The following is a 22523-nucleotide window of genomic DNA, read 5'->3' as shown; positions in this document are numbered from 1 at the left end:
CCATTTGTCTGTCCTGCCTCAAATTCTCCATTTCGTTTGAAATTCTTTCTTGCAAATCGCCTACGCTACCACCGGCAAATCTAGGCGAATGGACAGACGAATGGTTCGCTGTTCAGTGTTTACTATGCTCTGACGAGCCGCAGTTGCTTAGAATGAAATGGTGGACATGCTGAGGATTAACATCACGAATAAGTCGCTTTGTTTTTGTGTTCAGTTTCTCGCTTTAATTTATTCATTTTCCCAACCTTGCATGTCACGCTAAAATCAACGATGCGTTTAATCCACTGCGCGCAGTGAAATATTTGTCACCTTTAGGGGTCGCGCGTTGCTCCCAGTATGCATTATTTTTCCTGAAATTTTGACAGTTTATTAAAAAGCTTTCCTACTTTTAGACAGTTAAATAATATCTCAATTTCAGCTTCACATTTTCGCGCGCAAGCCCTCTCAATATCAGTGGAAAGGAACCACCCCCCGGTAACATAATTTTGTTAATGAAAAACCAAACTTGGCCTAGGTATACCAGATAAATCTTAACTATCTCTAGGAACAGAAAAATTTTCCAAATTCTGCAAAATATCCTGAAAAACGAAAATTTTACATTTGGGACATTTTTTTTGATACACCCTGTATAACAATTACATAAGATTTACCGTCTCTGAAGCCATGCAATTTGAAGCTGTATATTGTGGATCAGTGCAATTGTCTTGCATTTTTTGTCGGTGCATTTTATTTGTCGAGCGATCATTAACCTCGCGCGCGCCCCATAAACATAGAGTGACAATTGTCTAGTAGTTCAATACGAATATAGTTCACTGTGTTCGCGGTACGAAATTATATACTTAATGCGAATGTAAGGATTCGTATTCTAGCTTACATCTTCACCATCATTTCCTGTTTCTCCCGGTTCACCACGTACACCCTATAAAAATGCACGATATTGAGTATGCCTTTAATACAAAGGTTACTCATTTTAGCCTTGAACTTTGTTTCCTGGACACTCGTGCAGAACCAGGACCGCAAACCAAGGGAGGGGGGGTGTAGGGGAGGCGGCAAATCGGGCAATATACCCCGGGCAACAGTTTACATGTATAGGGACGTACACTGAAATACTACATGCAGAAACAATAAACTAGTATATATACTCTAATCTCGTTGTGCTTTATGTAGGTCAGGTAAAGCAGGATACTTGTTATGTTATTAAAATTATTCATGTCTTTAGAAATTTATTGTTTCTACAATCAACAAGACGCCTGTTCTGGCGTTAACTCCGGCGCACGTGCCAGTCTTTAATATAGAGCTTCTGAACATAAACAATACAGTTCATATTCGCATTTAGATGCCTTGCGAACCTAAATGTTCGATCGCGAAATTCAGAAGCACATCGAACTTTAAAAAGTATAGAATTTCAATTGTTCAAAAATGTGAATAAACCGCATGATACATTCGCTTTGTCTTACACTTTGCCTTTGGAATTCGGCCTTATATAGTTATATTACATATAATACAAAAAATATATATACAAAAAAAAACAACACCAAAACAAAACCGAGGCGAATTTTCAACTCCGTCGCTGACACCGGAGTAATAAACACCAAAATATTAGCATAGCGGGATAATTGTCAGGCTGGATACGCTGTACTGATTATGTTTGGATGGTAAAAGAAATTCTTAAGAACTTATAGTAATCACACATTAGTGACGTGCGTTCGGAATGTGTTGATTTCGGTTTAACAAAAAAATTTCGGTTTAACATCAAAAACAAAAATGTTAACATTATAACGTCACAGCGTATGTGATTAAAAGGTTACCCGCAAAATGAGTAATTTAACAACAGTGATGGCTCATATTCTTTAATTAACAACAAAATGTCAAAATAGAGCGAGCACATGGTCTCCAGTTACTATAACGACACATCACAACGAGGCCGAATCTGACATCGCAAATCTCGATATGACACGGCTAGGAAAGGAAACGTTCTCCTTCGTCCAACGCAACCAAGAAAATCGCATCCATCAGTTCAAAAGTACCTTCTACGAGCGCCTCGTTACCAGGCTACGCAGAAGAATAAGATTGGCGTGCGGCATGCAATATCTCGTGGATATATTCTATAAACAGCACAGGTAAAATACATCATTTCCCATCTCGTTGAATTACCCTCAAATATATTACCTTCTGACCTATTGGACCAGTTTCGCCACTATGCCCCTGAAACGAATTATTATAACAATTTATCAAATATACAATCAGGGCTGACTATATATGTTAATATATAATATAAACATATACATTACATTGCAATGCACATATAGAAACAAAACCCTTTAGGTGGCATATATATTTCTAAAAAATTTCATTTATTTTTTCAGCTGACCTTTGGTCCATTAAACCCGTCCTCTCCAGGTGCACCACGTGAGCCCTAAAAGTAGAGACAAAACACCAATGAGCTTAGACAAGCTAACGGGGCCGAAATGAGCGGGATAATTGGAGAGGATGAATATTCATTCTGCTTTCAGTGCCATGCAGATATGAGAATATTGAATATATATAATTTATATCCACATAATTATCAAATATAGCTTTGGCTCGTTACAATAATTTTTGCTTTAAGATAATTAATTCTCTTAAGAGTTTCTCTTAAGAAAAATTCTCTGAGAAATAATCCGGATGTGAATTTTTTTTTATTTTGCACTCAAACAGGTCACCCGCATATAGAAATATTCACATCAGCCACCTTGACATGTCCAAACATAATTTTATACTGTATTATATTATTATAACGATTAAATGAAAACCAGGAAGTAGAATAGAATATTGAAGCAGAACTTCACAAGCAATGTATTTGGCTACCTTGTGTTTGTTCAAAAACTGGCAAATTCCGAATAAACAGGACATCTTGAGAGCCAAAATAATTATATGAATGAAACAACACGCAGGTTGAGACTGTAAAATTTCGACTTTATTTGAAAGTCATCTTTTGACTCATATTTTTTATACTATATTTTTTATTCATATTTTGAATTTTGCAAAATGTCCCGCAGTTTATTCCGAATTTGCTTTTTAAAGCATTTGCATGTCATTTAGAGAAAAGAGAAGAACATTAAAATGATTGGTATTTCAATAGCGCTAAATAAACTAAAATAGCGCTGATTTAACATTAATTCTATTAGTGCGGAAGTTCAACAACAACGCCTAATTATATATTCCGTAAAGTGAAAATCAATAGAACAAAATTGCGTTAACTTATTGATCATTAACATTTTCGCAACAACAATAGCAATAAATCAAACGACATTTAGCATAGAGAAATATTCATTAACGTAAAGGTGTACAAAGTAAATATTAGAATTCGCATTCTATCATATTTGTCTGTTCACACAACAGCAATATATGTGCAGTATGTTTTATCCCTAGATGTGTTCTCTTTCAAGTAGGTCTGCATGCATAAGTCTGCCCCATGCTGTTAGGCAGTGCATGCACATTCCGTTCAGCAGCTGCTATCAGAATTTGTTTTTGAAATTGAACGTTTTGAAGTGAGCAACGTCTTCTCATCTGTGCCTTTATAGCTATATTTTGTTTGTAATTTATGTATACATATATTAGAACGCAGATGAGAGAACTTTGTGTAAATTAGAATTTCTTCACGCAAAATGTCGTTTGATTTATTGCTGTTGTTGTTCCGAAAATGTCAATGATCAATAAGTTAACGCAATTGATCTTCGTAGACGTGGAGTAATACTGCCTTCATTTCCACATGCAGTTTCAGAAAAAGGAATAGAAATTCTATTCTCCTTTGGTAAACAAGGTCAGAGCTGTATATAAAACTAATTCAAACAGGGTTCCTTACACGTCAGATACGCGTTGTAGATTAGGTTATCGTAAGTTCGCTGTATAATATTATTATTATGTTCCACCGCCTCCAAAGAGAATATGATAAATGAGAGAAAATTTGATTTATTATAGAGTATATTAAATCTATTATTAGCAATTTTAAACATTCTATACAACATACCTTGTGACCACGTTGTCCTTTTTCACCCTAAAGTATAAATATTTTTTAATTTGTTAGACCAATTATTACCAGATTCTAGCTTAGGAATTTGATTCTCTAAATGATAACGCTTGAAAATGGATGGTGAAGACAGAGAGTTAGTGCCATATGCAAATTGTCCATTCTTTTAGTTCTTCTCGGAAACTGAACAAAATGCTGAGACAATTAGGGAAGACAATTTTCGTGTAATACCTACCATTTCTCCATCACGTCCTGAAGCCCCATCAGATCCTCGTGGACCTTGAAATTCCTAGGCGGTTCCATTCAAGAGCATGTCAGTAACGATACTCAAGTGGTGTTGTAGGTTAATTTCGTAAATTAAATTAAAATAAACTAAGCAGGCGTCTTGTTATATTCAGATCGTATCAGATAATATTATGCGCTAATATACACATTTGAAATAACACTGGGCTTATATGATCATATTTAAAATAAGGCATATTAATAGAGAACACCACATGCATGCATGGATGAGCGCGGAGACATGGAATTTATTTCGAGTGTTCAGAATGATTCTCACACGAATGATTCTCACACGCAGAGATTTCAGTAAATTTTTTTTTGAAAAGCCAGGCCCCATAGTTACTGCTGAGAGACATCAGAGCAGCAACTATTGCCTTATAGTTACTGGTGATTTTTCAATTATGAAATTATACTAAAAAGTATATGATATGTATTATTTTTCACATTGCTCGGTTTTCTTTGTTCTTGTCGGGGAAAATAATTACTAAGAAATTCTAAAAAGCATATAAGAATATAATATAAAAGAATATATAAAAAGCATTTCCATTCTATTATTATACTATAAATGCAACCTCGGCAATGCAATCATTGTCAAAAATAAGTAGGTTATTTTGAAGCACCTCGGGGATATGCGTTTATTCCCCTCGTTACCTTAAAATAACCTATATTGGAATCGATGCCATGCATTTTCAATATTTTTGCCTGCGCATTCTAGTCCGCCTTTATCATGTGGTTAATGACATACGTATAAAAATTGGAAGAAGTATATCCAGGATATCCTCTTTCACCCTGGTCACCCTAAAAATTAAATTTAAGGTGGAGTGAAATTAACATAATTCATATAATTATACACGTCTAATCCATCATTTAAAGATAATGATTATATAAATGATAATTATATACAATTATTCGAGACTGAAAATGAGGGCACTGTGTTCCATTGCCCCAGGGATTCCTGGATAAGACATGATTCAAAAGCCTAACGACGCAAACAAACAAAAAGTAGATTCTTAAATAATAATAACCTGCGGTCCACGCGAGCCAGGATTCCCGTGCTCTCCCTGTACTATGGTAAGTCCAAAAGCCTAGAGAAAAAAGGTTGATGGGGTTTAATTTTTTTCTCCTTCTGAAAGGTAAGACGGAATTTTTGACCTGAAAATAGAGGTGTGTTATTTATCGTTTGTCTCTCCAATAAATTTCAATAAAAAAATTTCAAACTGGAATTGCAAATTGTAAGTGAAATGCGGTGATTGATTACACGTAGTGCCTTTATCTCCTCCCGTGCAGTCACCTTCAGGAGTGGAAATATCGCGTGTCACAAAACTTTGCCAATGTGAATTCTCTCGCGAGTTGGGATCGCACATAAGTAAGTGCGAATATAAAGCAGTATATAATTATGCATTCGCATTGGATAAAACCGCAGTACGATGGTACGTGTGTGCTCAAAAAATCATCCTGACAAACAAAAATCGCTGAAATCAAGATGCATGCACGTCAAGATCACAAGACATGTAAAACAAAAGCTGGCTATGTTACTGGGTATTCATATATGCTTGCTCTAATAAGCGTAAAAGCAATCACTATAATAGATGAAATCAGCCAAACATGAGATGAATATATGAATACTCCCCCCCCCCCTAATAAAGGTTTTTGGTATAGCAGTGGTAAGAGTTATATACCGGAATGCTAGTGTTGTTTCGTATCAACCCGAGGTAATTACTGCAGCTCTAGCTAACTTGGTATGACATTGGTTGGGTTTTTTTAAAAGTTTTTTTTAAAAGTTTAAAACCAATAGCGTTGCTATTAGCGTATTTCAGTGAATTTGAAACAAGCCGTGTAGTTATTGTGCCTAAACCTGGAGCTTCCACTGGGCTTGAATAATTCCAATTTGTTATTTTCGGACATCTTTTCAATACATTATAATTATAAGATAACTTTAAGATAAGTACTTTAAAATAAATTTTGTTTTTCTAATAGTTTTTCAAGCGTTTATCCTTTTCGCAGTTAAAAGGCACCTCACAGGGAACTATATATATAATACTGCCGCTCTCTCTATATCTGTGCATGTATTAAGCATACCTTGCTGCTTTTTATGCACACAACCGACTTGTTGACTCCTTCCAATTTTCTCACTTCTTGCCCGTCTGACATAAAGACGCTTGAGAGAAAGATAAGAAATACAATCATCTTGCGAGTGAAATTATTTCAAATGCACACTGATTGATCTTGTTGCTTGTTTGGGTTTAATGTTCAATGAATCAGTTTAAATTACAAGTATACATCCATGCATGGGAAGACATTTGCAAATCATTATAGTCTGCGATATGGAAATGCCAATGACCCTGTTGACAGCTTCTGCAGATCAACATCGACGCTCCTGATGTAATTAATTTCACACAATGCAGGGTCAACGGGAATTTCACCTCGTTGTTTCCCGAGATATTTCAGCACTCAGCAGCGTGACCTTCCCTGGTTTTATTTGTTCATCCAGATAATAATACTGAAACCTAGTTCAGGACTGCGTTCCCACGGGACCGGACGAATTTTGTACCGCGTGCTCAAATTCGTGCGATTTTCTCGTGTGAACACGCAGAACCGGTGATATTTTCATTTTCAACGCGTGAGCACTATATCTATCGGGCGAAGTCGTGTGTGGTTCTAAATTTGTCGTTTATTGTCCCTTGTTTGAATTGCATTCGACGCGACTAAAATGCGATCGACACATCTACTAACTGTAGACCACAATATCTCAATAAATTTACAATATCTCAAAAAATTTTGCCACCTTTTCCTGTTTTTTATCTGCTTGAAAATTAATTAGTCGAGGAAAGAGGATCGAGGAAAGAGGATCGAGAAAAAAGGATCGAGTGTCGAGAGTTAAAGTTTGATATAGTATTAAATTTAAAGTTAAAACTAAGTGGGCTGAGAAGTCAATCGAGGGCGAGCAGACACAGGATATTATAGCTGATTAATTAATTAAATAGAGGTAAATTTCTTCCTATTTCACAAGCAGGTTTGTCTTCGAGAAACTAATCCTTTTACTCGATCAGGTTATATCAATTTGTTATAATCAGTTTGACGCACATTTCACTGTGTTCCTATTTTTACTTCCGATTCGTTAATTCTCATAGCTCAGCTTACGGAACACCTCTTCTACTGTACTTTCGCTCAATGCTAAAATAATAATGACATTGATAAATAAAATATAGACTAAAATATTGAGAAGTATTGAGAATAATAATGTTCTTTGAGCACAAAGATGTTCCATCGAAGAAAAATAGTTTCAACGAGCAAGGGAGATGGAGGGTGTCATGTATATGTATAGCAAACAATTTGTTGTTAAAAAGCATTAGCATTTTATTCCATCTATATCTTCTAGAGTTCTAGTATTCTACCTTAATGTCATTGAAATGCAGCGTGATTAAGGAGATCGTGTATATATTTTAGGCTATTTAGCCAAGGGCTGTTTTCCACTTGGCTTCACTTCACTTGCAAACAGCTTTCTATTGTCGCACCTTAATTGTTACGTGCGGAAGAATTTAAATGCTTCCAAATGTTATCATTTAACAAAATAGTATTATTTAAAAAACGCGTCGACAAATCCATACTAAGATATATCGACAACTAAGTTGTTTTGATTTCTAAACCTAGATTTTTCAAATATGGCATATCATAAGGATTTGGAATTTTGCGTGCGCGTGTACGTGCGTATCAAAAACCCAACAATGAAAATTCATTTATGACAATGATATAAATTAATTAGATAAACACTTATCCATCAGTGTATGCCACCTAATATTCGTGATTCGAATTTATCATTGGCGTCAACAAAGCAGGATATCCAAAAAAGGAGGATGTTTTTAGTACCTATCTAATAACAATTTTTTACGGTGGGTTGAGCCATTTGAGAGAAAATTTCTTCCCTTTTTTCTGGACTAAATTACAAGGCATGCATTCTAATGTACTAGCAATCCAATCGTCAATTCAGTATACATACAGGGGCCGTTTTGCCCGTTTATATAACGGTGGTTATTAGTTCAACTGAATAGAATGCGAGTCTATTGTTATATTTAACAATCGAACAACATGTTTTTAACCTTAAACCCTTAATACAAAAATTCTGTTTATATACAACTGGTCTACATTTTCAGTTCATATAATAATCAAGCTCATGCAGTCACTCTGAAAAGAACAGAGATGTTTATTTTGACTTATCCACTGTTTAAGTCAACGGGCTGAACAGGCTCAACAGACCCCAGGACAACAACGCGGCTTCACTCTCTCGAGTTAATGAATGCTTGGATGAAGAGTTTTGTATAATTATTTGTTACTCCAGGGAATTTAATGTGGTATAAGATGTTAAAAACTGCCGAGTCTCTGTTTGGGAGCAGCTCTAACGAGGCTAAGAAGCGTTCGTTGCGTCTTGAAATGCAAAATGTTGGGAAAAAGCACGAAAATCCAGCCTAATTTATCTGTGTAAAGCCTGTAGTGTTCCTATATTTATTTTATTAAAAGCGCCTGGGAACGAGGCTGATGAAAATCTGTGATCTGACGCGTTCCAAACTCCCCATTATTAATTTGTTCTCTCCAAATTAATCACTTGATACTCATTTCTAATATACTTTGAAAAATAAACAATTATTAGGTCAAGAATTATTCAGGCCAAAGTCAATGTTTTCTGTCCAAGTGAAGCTGAGCCGAATAACATTGACCGAGGTCTAAATTATTACGTAAATATACAATATATAAATACAAAATATTGAGATATGAGAATTAACCGGTGCTTTCTGACCAATGAAGAACAACAATACACACAAAATGCATAATAACAGACATTATAATTATTTGATAATTAATCAGTGCAATGCATATAGTGAGCAATCGATGGCTATATCCCTTAGAACAACTCATTTACCTTTTCCCATTTTCGTTTATCCGAAAAATATTCCAAATCCATATAACCATAATCTTCTCTGATTTCATGACCCCAAGACGGTACAAATCCTCCGGCTAACGTGACCGAGGTGGCGTAGACAGGATGGAAATAGTTTGCTTGAATATAGTTCCCAGTCTTCGCTGTCTCGCTTCCCCAACCGCCAGTATCTGATCTACCATCAGTCAAATCACGTGATGTTACATGATAGAGATCGTCAAAGTAAGCGTTTTCCAAAACATAGTAGTCATTCAATAAAGACTTCAAGACCTCTTCTTTTATCTATATTGGAGTGGGAAGAATGTAGAATGTCAGATATTAAAACTGTATTCATCTTATAGCTATGATCTATATGTGCCAACTCAAAGACATTACTTTGCAAACATGTGCAATCCTAAATTGGTGTTAAAGAGCGTGGTCTCATTTTAGGCCAATCGTCAAAATTTTGCCGATTTTAGCTTTTTCGCCTGTTTAAATTCATTGACTATGAAAAATAGTTATGGGCAATACATTGAGGATATTCATAAGACAGCATGCTGCATGCATACATAACAATAGTGATAAGGTTATACGCAAGTCTTATCTTGAAAGTCGATGATGAACATGTTATATACTGGTTGTGATTTTGAATTTCGAGAGTAAATGCATGAAGAAAAAAATAGAATTTAAACAACTTCTCTACTTCACTACTAAATTTTAAAGTAATTTTACGAGCTAAATAAAAAAGTTCGTAAAGAAAGGTCTTTCAAGTTTTGCATAGTAGAATGAATGCTTCGCTTTCAAAAAATTTCACCTTGGGACCTGTTTCTCCAGGTGATCCACGCTCACCCTACAAATATGAAAAGCAATATTGCAAACATAAATATCAACTAAATCACATGAATAGTCGGTGATTGAACAGAAGAAAATGCAGAATGCTTATGCTTGTATGTGGTATCATATGCAGCAATGAGGCGAGACTAATGAAAGTTTAATCTTAAGTTTAAGTTTAAGTACTAATGATTCCACTTGTACTTGTATGATGTCCTAACAATTCGCATTACATTCATATAACGTTACCTCCATATCACATATCCATAATCTCGTTTCGATTAAAGGCGGTTTTCTTCTGTTGATCGATGTGAACGAGTGAATTAGTTGCGATTATTATACATCAAAACTAATTACACGTTCACATTTAGCAAAAGAGGAAAATTGTATCGAAAATCTTAGCAAAAATCACGGGCCTAAAAATTGCTAAGTGTTCTATTTGTGAGCATGCAGGTTATGTGGATTCTAGAAGGCAATTGGTAATTTTTGAATTTAATTTTAAAAAAACATTCTGATCAATGTGTGAAATACTATATATGGTAAACAATGAACCCATGCTATTCACATCGCCGTATGATATTGAAATGGATTACATCCTCCAACGTGCATTTGTGTGTCGTATCGACTTTCAAACTCGTCAAAATTTCTTTAATACTCATTATGCAATTTTCAAAACTATATTTTACCACACAATAGACACTATACCAAACGTTTTACTCTTTGCATCCAGCCAATGTTTTCGTGTCCGAAATTTTTCAGAAGTGCATGCGTCTTTCTACGCAATGCTCTAAAAATTTCGGACGCCAAATGCAAAGAGTGAGACTTTGGTATAATGTCTATTCTGTGAATTTACCCTCTGGCCGTTGGTTCCTACATATCCAGGATCACCCTAAATAAAGAAGAGCCGGTTACTTGTAACTGATATTGTAATTTTCTCAGAAGAAAAATGACTGGAGAACTAAGTACACGCGCCTGCACCGTAATTTAGACTATAATAAACAATTATACAATGCAAAACAATATAAAAACAATGTGGATACACTTTAAGCCACCTATAGCTCAGATATTGCATCTTTTGTACTGGACAGATGATGTAATCACAGTTTACTTTAGTTATATTTGTGTCGAGAGGTCGCGGTTACTGAAGGGGTAATTACCCCAGGCTCAAAAAGGGTCCGGGCTACACCTTGTTCATTACAAAAGTGTCGCCAAAATATTACAATGACATTGAAAATTTGAAGTTCAACGATGTTTACCTGCTCTCCCATTTCTCCGCTGACTCCTTGCTCACCCTGTATAATATATCATTATTACTATTCATCATAGGAGAACACGCAAAATTAAATTTTGTAAACCTAAAAAGGCTTTCAGTGCATTGCAATGGAATGGAAAAAAATGAATATGCCTGCATGCAATAGTTGTATTAATTAGGGGACTTCACCACGGTAATATAAATGCGCATATATACCATTCAAATTATAGCTTGTAGAGTATTATTTTGTTTTCATTCTGATTAATGGATTAGTGGATCTATTCCAGAGTGTGTTTAATCGAAATACGAGCTGGTTACTCGCTATGTCACGAATAAAATGGCCATATTTGTTCACGAACACGGTTGAAATATTTGTAGAAATTAATTATTATCATGATTTGGGTTGTCGTTGATTGTGACGTTTGGTCACGTGGTTGACCGCACGCATGATTTTGGAGGGCTTGCACGTTGCACTGGCACTTGGATGTAAACTTTAGAAGGAAACTGATAATGCAGACACATGTCTATTTTGAGTTATAGTTTCTATATTTCAAATACATAACATCATATAAAAAGTTACGATTAGCTCAGCTTTTCACAATATTGATGCTTCGTGCAACAGGCAATCCGATATTTTCAATGTTTATTGATTATCAACTTTTAAAAACATATTACCTTCATACCTCGCTTTTTGTTGTTGACGCCATCAAGGCCTGGAGCTCCCTGCAATGCGATATATATCGAAACACGAACTACTACTTATATAGGTGCTCTGTAATTTAAATGTGATTGGTTCATTCGAGTCACATGAAAAATGGTTTCCCGCATATTGTCATAAGAAAGTGTTTTTTTAAATGAAATTGTAGTGTGACATGTATGTTTTTGTTCCAATATAACAAAACACTTAATGTACACCACCTCAGGAAATATTGAGTTTTGGTTTTCCATCGAGTCGCAATGTTTCCCTCGATTTCGTCTCGGGAAAACATTCAGACTCTTCGGAAAACAAAACTCACCATTCAAACTCTTGGGAAAACAAAACTCACTATTTCCCTCGGGAGCATACATTAAGTGTATATTATTTGTTGTTAACTATGCGATAACCTTTTGTGTAATATAAATGCAAGATAATCAAATTTTATTCAGAGTCTATATAGCTATACTGAAAACGTTATAAAAATTAATTATAAGCGTTTCTTATAAAGTTTCCGAAAATTTTCTGGAAATACAGTGCAAACTACTGAAATCATATAACTCACAGTCATTCCAGGTTCTCCACGGTTCCCCTGAAATCAAGTTTATCAAAAAATCAGGTTAAAAATGAATATGAACCTGTGTTCAGCATTTATCATTGTTGCCAGTATAAGTTTCGAGTCCGGAGTAAAATCGTCCTCGAAATATGAATGTAAAATTTCGACTCTCGCTTTCTTTCAGCACATACATAGAGACAAAGACCAATAAAGAACACTACAGGTGAGATATGATGTATTGATGCTTTTGCAAACAAAATTCTTTCTTCATATAGATTGCTTTGTCGGACATATCATTTTTTAGACTACAGAAAGGAGCATGAATGCATTATTTTGGAGGACATGCAACTATATCATACTGTGACGTAGCCGTACATGCAATATGTTTGTTCTGCACATATACCCTAGGGATTTATGATTCATATTCATAAGTTAATTTTTTTAAACCTAAGGTAAATTTTCATCCCAACTGTATTTTGGTTAGACACTTTGGTTAAATTACTCACCTTTCTTCCTTTACGCCCTGGTTCGCCATCTACACCCGGCCACCCTTCATTACCCTAAAAATATTTAAAGTCGTCCTTAGACATAATGTATGAACAACAAGCTATAAAGGGTGAGTAAAAAAAACTGATCCCTTTGAAATTCAAATTACCCGCATAGCGGCTGCAATATGACAGAAGATGCCTAAAATATCTCATGGGTACAATGTTCTTTGAAATCAGCCCTAATTATATAATCAGCTAAAATCATGCAGCTAAACTCTTAAAACGACTTACTTGAGTTGGGATAACATGATCACCAGGCTCACCTCGATTACCCTATAAAATGTAACACAAATGCGAAATGCTGATTTCCTCCTTCAAAGCAATATAAGCGACGATGGCCCACTGACCATCGAAAAAACAAGTTTCGATTTAATCGAAAGCCCCGCGATACGCGATATTGGGAAAGCCCCGCACCCCCCTACCCGGGGAATGCCGGGGAATAGCGGGGAATTTTTGAGCGATTGGACCATATTTTCGGCCACGGTATACGGGGATTTAGACCGTATTAGATATGTGTATCTGTACCGGGGACTATGGCGGGGCTTATATCGGGGATTCGTTTTCGCTGGAAGAATGGGTTCTAGTGTCGAATAATGTGCCGAGTCAGCCGAGATTTGAAAGCAAATATGGACGACATGGAGCTGGAAAGAAAGGTGAGTAATTATTTTTAAATCGTTTTATTTATGTAGTTTTTCCAAACCATCCTAATACGTCTTATTATAAAAATAAATCTGGAAGAAATAACAGTCAAAATATGAGTATTATTTAAGTTGTACCAGATATTTTCCACAGCTATTTGTCATAATGAATATTCATAGTATTCTATAAATAAATACATGTACATATATTATATATGGGAATTTAAATTAATATATTTTTCAGATTTTACTTCAGTACAAACAACACAAAAAATCTTACACCATACAGCCTTCACAAGTGTTAACGGACGTTATTGACGAAGCCAAAAGGATTTTTAAAATTGAGGATACATCTCAAAACTTTTATATCCAACGGTTTGACCAAACATGGAACGAAAATATTGATGTAGAAAATTTGGACGAAGTTAAGAGTAAAGACAAGATCTACCTGGTTACAGAGACTATAAATGTTTCATCAAAAGAAAAGGTATTAATATTTGAAACTCAAATATTGTGATATATAATAAATATTTACACTTGTGTATACATATTTTTATTTATACAATTTGCTATAATAGCAAATTTAATTTAAATCTAAGGTAGCCATCCACTGGCATAATTATGTCGTGCATTTTGTCGGGTTCTAGCTGTCTGTACATAGGCTACTAGTTTTGGAATAAGTTCAAAAAACTGCAAGTAGATTTCCTTGTATAATAAAATTATAAAATAATAAATATATAAAATTATAAATATTTAAGAGAATTTTAAGATTACTAAGCTACATATTGCATAAAATTAGAAGCAAAAAAGTTTAAAGAACTAAGATTTCCATGAACAAAAGGTGATCATTACGGTGGCAACCTAAATTTTCCTCCAGTAACTCATCCCAAATTGTCCAGTTTGCATCTAAGACCTTTACATTACTGTACCTAGTTCTTGTCAATACAGTTTAATATCAAGTTCATGATTTGAAGATTGGGAGGATGCAAATTCAACAAATGCAAAACATTGATTACCCTGTAGATTTCCTATGTATACAGAATATTGCCTTGTTCATCTGACATAATTATCATACTTAATGTATCATCCCAGCCATGTGTCTGCTAAAAATTATTCAGCAATCTAGACATCTTATGTATATGGCTACTGCAGTGTATATAAAACTGACCCAGTTTATGTTATCCAACTATCCAAGAAATTTTAACTTTTTAATATACTTTTGCAGGAGGAAGAAAAGACTACAAATAATGTTGTCCAAAGTATGTAACAGGTTTTTTCCAGTTTTCCTTGTATTTCTCTCTATTCTCTAAGCTTGATACTGCAGTCATTACAATAATTATACATTCTTATTATGTACCAACATTCTTAGAATTGTTTCTTTACGTTATTGCTTGTAGATCAAAGTTCAATGATAGCTAATGGACTGAAATCAAAGCAAACCACTTTAGTTCTGAACAGGGGAAGAATTGAAGTTGGACCTCGAATAACTGTAAGTGTTGTACTGTGCTTGCAGTAGTCTTTACCAGTAGTCTATAATATAAGTGGGATATAACATGCAATTTTTTGGCAAACATACATGCATTGTGATGTGATAATGCACTATTATAGTCTGTGGTACTGTTTTGTTCCTTCTGTGTTTTTTCCTGTTTTATCTTTTCCTTTTTTACCAAAATATAGACAAAACTATAGAGTACTTAAAATACAAAATTTATCAGAAAGTCCAAAGGAACAAAGCAATTGTTCTGTAGTTCAATGTGCAAAATTAACTGGCTTGGCATTTGTCTAATTTGGTGTTGTCTCAACAGATTTTGGGGAAAAGTGTGCAAAATAGCCAAGAAGAAAACTTGAAAAGATACCTGCAGGTTGACCAAAAACATAGTAAAAGGAAAAAAAAACTGAACCAATGTGATTTAGAAAGTACCTTCAATGCTTCTGATAAAAATTGCTAGATACATTTTTAACGAAAGACAAAAAATACAATAATTTCAAAAATTATGGCAAATCCTCCTTTTTAAACAGTTAATTTATTTCCTGGATTTTAAACAGTTTTCTCAATTACTTTTACATCATAATTTTGTATTGCTTTTGCCCACTCAAACATTGAAACAACAGTAAAAGCGTGCACACGTGAGGTCACGGAGTACATAGTACTTTATTACATATTACTTGCCACGTAATATCTTCTACTGTATTAATATCATAAAAGAAACAGAAAAACTCATCTCGTGCATTTATAGTGCTCGGTTACACCTCGTGTTTTACATGCTTCTTGGTATTCTCCTGACATTCCTCTCACGTGCATTAACACACCATAAACACACGCGACCCGTTTTCTATTTCTAACATACTGTATATTTTAAAACATTTACCAGTAACGAATGTTTGATAATGAACTTAGTAAGTGTACACTGTTTCTAGCTGAACGATGAGCAATGCCAAAGTTCGACTGTGACCGTAGAATTAGATGGTGATGAGCTACGAAAGCGGAGCGCTATCTATTCCTTAAATCCGGAAGATAAGCTATTAAGTTATCACAAAGCTATTAATGAAGCTTGCTTTGAGCTGGCTAAAGAGGATCCCAGTCTTGTTTACAAGAAATCAGAGATGTTCAAGATCGCAATCGCCAAATTGGATTCCGACGGCTACAATTACAAGAAAAAGAAGTCGAGATCGAAGTTGATTTCCAATGCTGGGCAAGACCTGCAGGATAAACCCCCTAAGAAAATATCTCAGGAAATAAGAACCAAGAGAATAAACGAGTTAAATGAAGATCTTAAAGAGGTTGATCTCCAGTTAGATTTGTGTGAGAAACAGCGAATTAAGCAGACAAATGTTAAGCAGTATGCTCAGGCGATAACCTTGACAGAGCAGATATCTGAGCTGCGAATAAAGAAACGGAAACTGCAGAATGAATTGGCAAACTTACAACGAAAAGAGTCAAAATCGGTAGCCTACAAGCGGAAGACAAGCCAAAAGTGCAGTACAGATGGATATTCTGGTAAATCTAGCAAGCAAATTGATGTCATGTTGAAAAGAAGAGCACCTGACCATCCTGACAACGATGAATTATGTATTGTTGCAAAGAGGAAAAGTATTGTCGTGGAGGAAACCGAATCAGAGCAGAGTCCAGACAATGATGACGGCAGAGTTGAAGCAACATCAAGTGGTCAACAAGAAAAACAACAAGAGGTTCAGCCTGTTACAAAGAGGAAAAGTATTGTCGTGGAGGAAACCGAATCAGAGCAGAATCCAGACAATGTTGATGACAGATTTGAAGAACCAGCAAGTGGTCAACAAGAAAATCAACAAGAGGTTCAGCCCGAAAAAAAGCAAGAAAATATTCCTTCTGAAAATACCCAGGACGACTCCTTTTTTAGAGAAAACGGAGTACCTCTTATAGGCACAGAAGCCTATGAAAGGTACTCTACCTACAACAAAAGATACTTGAGTAACAAGGATGTATATAAGGTGTCTGATGGTTTCTACAAGTCTTTACTAAATGGCGTTTCACTTGTTGAGTTCACATATTTTCGATTAGTTTATTGTAAAGCAAATCATAGCAAGGACTGCAATGAATGCAGCAAACTCGTGGACTGTGCCAAGGACATTTTAAACTATGGAGTTGTAGAACTGCAACAGGTATTCCGCAAAAATTTCAAGCAGTCGAAGTACATTAGTAACAAAGCTATTCGAAGAATGATGCAAATGCCTGTAGTGGTGTTTACTTTACAACTAAGTGGGCCAGGTTCACAGCGACTGTTTATCACAGAAAATAACCCATCTGTGGACTACTCTGTCTTCGTCAAGTGGTTTGGTAAAGTTATTCCATTGAACAGTATTACGAATGGCCTCTCCAAGGATCAGCTTCGGGCCCTTTGTTCACTGGCATCAACTGAAAAGGACAGAAAACTTATCAAAGTTGCTGCCTGCCAATCAAAAGGTCTATCAGGAAAGAAAGCAAAAGAGCAATACAGAGTTCACAATTTAAGCAAGCTTAAAGAAGAAGTGGAAGCAGCTTTGTCTCAAACAGAAGAAATTCGGAATGCAGTGAATGAACTGGCACAAGCAGAAGAGAAAGCTACTCTGGAGGCTTTGGGCATCTATGTACAAGAGGAAGATTCAGAGGATTCTGAATATGATGTCATTGAACAAGATGTGTATGTAGATTGGTCTAGCGATGAAAGTGACTCAAATCTTGAAGAGGTATCAACTTACAAAGGGCAGTGTAGTGTAATGGCCGATTACGATACCTCAATTAAAACAGAATGCCATATTGACAAGATAATGGATTTACCATCAATTGAAACACTAGTCTGTATTCTACAAAAGAACAATTTGAACTGGTTTCTGTTTGTTGGAGAGTTAGAAATGATGTCCTTCAGTTATAGTCCTGATGTTTTGCGCCAAATTCTACTTGACTTTGGTCAACAACTGGGGAACACTGGTCTAACAGATGAGGATATGAAAAAAGTTGAGCAATCCAGACAAGCATTTTTGGCTATACAACAGGAAAATAGCACTCTTGATCGGGAGAATGAAGGAGTGGAAACAAGTTCAGAAAGTGATAATCCTGATGACTGGGTTGGTGTAAAGAATGTCCTCAGTGAGAAAGGAAAGGAACTTGTAATAAGGCAGCGAAAAATATTTCAGAGAAAAAAGAGAAGGCAAATTGCTAAGGAGATCGCAAACGGACATATCCTGAAAAGAAAAGTACCAAGAAAGGTGTGCAAGACACTTTGCAAATTCCCAAATATTGGGAAAGACATTGAAGATTTTGTTGAGGAAAGGAGAGTAGGGGCAGACCAATGGCGACGTACCGGTGTCTTTACTTTTGATGGAAATCAGAGAAAAGGGCCTAAAGTAACCTATGGACGAATCCAAAAACATCTCTGTGAGAAGTACGATACAAAAATAGGCTATGGGATGTAGTCCAACTTTGTACAGTGCGAAACAAACGTAAGTTATCAGCGAGTAGATATCATGGGGTTGCTCGGGTTACTTCGCGAAGAGCAAGAAAGGGTTTTGCTATCAAACTTAACCCTGATGCACATCACAGCACGGCTTTGTATAAAGGATTAGACTACATACAACTTAAAGATGGTCGGGACAAGGTTGTACTCAATCGGGACGACCAAGCAGGATTCAGGCTCGATACAACGTTTACACACAAATTACACAAGGCTACATCACTTACTCACCAGCCCGAAACAACTACGCGCACAGATTATGTTAATAAATATGCATCCGTTATTCAAACCACCTCAGCAATGTTCCTGGGCACTGCTACAACAAGTGAAAGATGTGTAGGGGTAGTAAAGGCACAACCGGTTCATTGTAAAAACCCTGCTCAACATGCTGCGGACTTAGCTATGTTGCAGAGTAAAGATGAACTAGCTCCTTGGTTGAATAACAAAGCTATAGATTGTATCAGAGTTGATGGTGCTGGAGATGAGGGGCCCAAACATCACGAAGTACAATTTCTATGGACTGAGAGGCATTTAACAGAAGAAAAGGTTGCGACATTAGTAACTACGCGACACAGTGGAGGCTCTTACCTCAATCGAGTTGAGATGCAAAACGGATGTCTTGCTCTCGCTCACAGCAACTTGTTCATACCGTCCACATTGACAGGTTCGAACAATTCTTCTACAGGACTTGATACTGAACGATTGTTGACGAACTTGGATATGGCTATTAATGTCTACATTGATCGTGTGAACGGAGCACCTTGTGGGAAAAGTCCCATCACCCTTTTTAAGGGAGCGAAAGATGAACATGCCAACCAACTGCAAGATCGACGCCAAGATTTGTTGACATTCCTCAAAGGCAGCAAAAAATTGCAAGCAGAGTTACAAGCAAAGAAACCAGATGAATACAATTACTTTAAGAAGATTTGGGACTTACGGAAACAGCATATGGTGAAAACCTACCAGAGAAATACATTTTCTTTCTGTTACCTTGCTACAAGAGTGACTGTGTTCATCCAGTATGTCAACGTGGAAAACCTCAAGAAGAAATGAAGTGGTTTGAAGACGGACCATCCTTGGTCGATATACCCTTACCTATTCCAGATCCTGCCCGTCCCTGGGGAGGTAATTGTGCAAAGTGTACATCCGGTTGTCATGGACACTTCATGGCTCCTGCTGAATCTCTTGAACATATTCAAAAGAATGGCTATAAAGATTGCATGCTTAACCCTCCTTCAGAGGTTATCAAGAAAGCGTTTGATTTATCTAGGAAACAGAAAACGACCCTCTCAGCGACACATATCAAAGATCTGGCAAAACAAACGCTTCTACCCGAATGTGACATCTCCTTTTGGCTGCAGCATCTAAAAGGAATTGAGGAAAGGAGAGCTGAGGGGGTGAAAAAAGCAAAAGCAACCAGGCAGCTGCGTTCAAAAGGTAGATTGTACTTTTACTGCATATCAAATTAGCACTCTTATTCTCCATATGTTTTGTTTTCTTAAGTTAATACAGTATGTAATTGCGGCACTTGAAAATTACCTTTGGTTATTTTGTAGAGAAGGCACAAAAAGAAAAATCGTCTGTTATAAATGAGCCCAGAAAAGATGTCTACTGCTGGTGTGCAAAAGAGGAGTATGGTGAGATGGTTGCATGTGACAACCCAGCCTGCAAGATAGTGTGGTTCCATTTTGATTGCGTAGGATTGTCTGAAGCTCCTGCAGGCAATTGGTTTTGCAATGACTGTGATCAGATAGATTTTCCGTAAACCGTTTTAAATAGTCGTATTATAGATACTGTCTCGGATACTGTATTCATAGATATTACTTGGAACAGATAATTACTTTGGAGGAAACAAAACGCTAACCTAATAACACAAGATTGTTGTCAGTTCGTTTTCAAATAAAGGGTTAAATGAAAAATGACAAACATTCATATGTTAGGTTAGCGTTTTGTTTCTTCCAAAGACAAGTGATTGTAAACCGTTTTGATGTTCCATTTTTTCAAGTTTTATAATATTTATATTCAATGCAGAAGCCAATCAGCCATCTGGGTTTTCTCTGTTCGTCTTTAATTTGTTTTAAATATCTGTTTAATTTATAACAAGTCCCTGACTGTGATTCAGTGATTGTGAAAGTTTTTTCTCACCACCAGTCAGAGCTTTTAAATATAGAAGCTGGTTACCCTGGGGGTTTACCACTAGTTGTGCAAGTCTGTTTCTTCAGTTAATTAAGTAACTAAATATTTTTTCCACAATTCACAAGCCGTGTACAGTCTCGTACTGGAAATCGTACTGTATAGTATAAATTGTTGCCAGTTCTGATTACCTAGAAAATGAGGTTGCCACATGCCATTTTAAGTGGCAGTTGCTTAATGGACAGTTCCATTAGATATGTGCAAGTATATATAGACAATAGACATGCATAGATTATGACAATGCATATTATTCACACATTTAATAGCCTTAACTTCATTTTATTTAATTAAATTTTACTGAAAAAACTAAAGCTTGGAACAATGAACAAAACCAATTTAACCTGAAAAGAATCCAGTTAGATGTCTACCATTGCATTGTGGTATTTATCGAACAGGTCTAGATAATTGATATTCTTATTAAGAATTGGACGTCGCCACGTCGGGCCCCGTAGGGCGGGGGCATTATTCATGTTTAGAAGAGTAAGAATGGCCCGTATAGCGGGGCATTAGAGTGAAATAGAACAAGGCCTTGGTCTAATGCCCCGCTGTTCCCCGGGTAGGGGGGTGCGGGGCTTTCCACTGACTGGTGCATCACCGCAATACGATTACGCGTTCGGATACCGAGATGGTGCGACTAGTCATCGGACTCGTTCGCTGGCATCGCTGATACAGAATTAGACAATATCACCTCCGATCCGGGTGATACACTTTGGTAATAAATTAGTCAACATACCTTCAATCCAGGCGGCCCCGCTGGACCATCTCTTCCTTTTAAAGCGTTTAACATCTGCATTCATAAATAAAACAAAGTTTAACTGCACGTATTAATTGCATTTTTCTGGATTAATAATAATATATAATGACAAAGATTTTTTTCAGAGAATGCCGTCGCAGCTGTTACATGTAAAATATGCGATTTTTAATCCGAATGCACAATCTGGCTTCAAGTCTTATACAAAACTTCATTTCGTGATTAGAATCGGGGGTCATCTGAATCTACTTAAGATTAAAATCAATTAAAACCCATTTTGTGTCCTACAAAACATATCTGCTGTATTTAAATTTAACCCGGTTATTTCGCAAACCTACCTAATCTAGCACAGTAAGTAAGCGTCATTTCAAAACCGTCTTCAGTTGCGTCTTGTGTTATACTATACAATAGCTGTTTATTTACACAAACCTCATCCTCATTAACACAGACCACGCTGTCTTTTGATACATTTTCTGATACATGTTCTTTAAATGCTATTGCGAACAAAAGAAACTGTACTGCAAGCTTCATGGCGGACGGAAACATTATTACTATGTATTCAGCATAAATTCGTTTAAACCCTTTTGTTTTGCACTCCAGCTAGTATCTGTTGGCGATAGGTAAGTCTGTTAAAAACCATTTTTCCGGATACGGGTGTTGCATGATATCAATTAAAGTACAACAGGGGGTAATAAATCTTATTAGGCGAGTTATCAACAAAAGCCTGAAAAAAGGGGAAGCTTTTCTGTCGTTGAGAACTGGATTGCACTTTCTCAATCGTTAACGAGGATCGAGGCTCGAGGAAGCAATATAAACAATTTGGCAAAAGTATACCGATCGCGCACTGAATTTTTTCTAGCACCGCATGTATAACCTTTGCATCGTATACA

The 22523-nt window shown here is 36.1% G+C and overlaps 2 protein-coding genes across 5 annotated transcripts in view; both read right to left on the bottom strand.

Annotated features, from left to right (window-relative positions):
* LOC114538743 (otolin-1-like) overlaps positions 1–22523 on the bottom strand; it is a 51930-nt gene that overhangs the window by 2125 nt on the left and 27282 nt on the right. The window contains exons 7-8 of the mRNA XM_028559756.1: positions 2170–2205; positions 875–919 (exon numbers count right to left, since the gene is read on the bottom strand). Of these exons, the coding sequence (XP_028415557.1) occupies positions 875–919; positions 2170–2205 (81 nt within the window). The remainder of the gene's footprint in view (positions 1–874; positions 920–2169; positions 2206–22523) is intronic.
* LOC114538837 (cuticle collagen dpy-5-like) lies at positions 4262–22283 on the bottom strand. 4 transcript variants are annotated; one of them, XM_028559764.1, is made up of 14 exons: positions 22063–22283; positions 21616–21669; positions 13316–13357; positions 13043–13096; positions 12546–12572; positions 11962–12009; positions 11291–11326; positions 10888–10923; positions 10018–10053; positions 9207–9506; positions 6371–6449; positions 5317–5376; positions 5037–5089; positions 4262–4298 (listed from the first exon to the last, which is right to left on the bottom strand). In XM_028559764.1, the coding sequence occupies exons 1-13, from the start codon at positions 22177–22179 to the stop codon at positions 5085–5087; spliced, it is 894 nt and encodes a 297-aa protein (XP_028415565.1). In that variant the 5' UTR covers positions 22180–22283; the 3' UTR covers positions 4262–4298; positions 5037–5084. The 4 variants fall into 4 exon arrangements, 3 of the variants coding, with proteins under 3 accessions (XP_028415565.1, XP_028415566.1, XP_028415567.1); XM_028559765.1 differs by lacking the exon at positions 22063–22283 and adding an exon at positions 21972–22023; XR_003688826.1 differs by lacking the exons at positions 4262–4298; positions 5037–5089; positions 5317–5376 and adding an exon at positions 7376–7465 and having other exon boundaries at positions 6375–6449.

This window comes from Dendronephthya gigantea, unplaced genomic scaffold (genome assembly GCF_004324835.1).
Source record: "Dendronephthya gigantea isolate DGI-Jeju-01 unplaced genomic scaffold, DenGig_1.0 000003F, whole genome shotgun sequence".
In the NCBI taxonomy this organism is placed as follows: Eukaryota; Metazoa; Cnidaria; class Anthozoa; order Malacalcyonacea; family Nephtheidae; genus Dendronephthya; species Dendronephthya gigantea.
The sequence above is the reverse complement of the archived record's forward strand: the minus strand, read 5'-3'. Positions and strand labels throughout refer to the sequence as shown.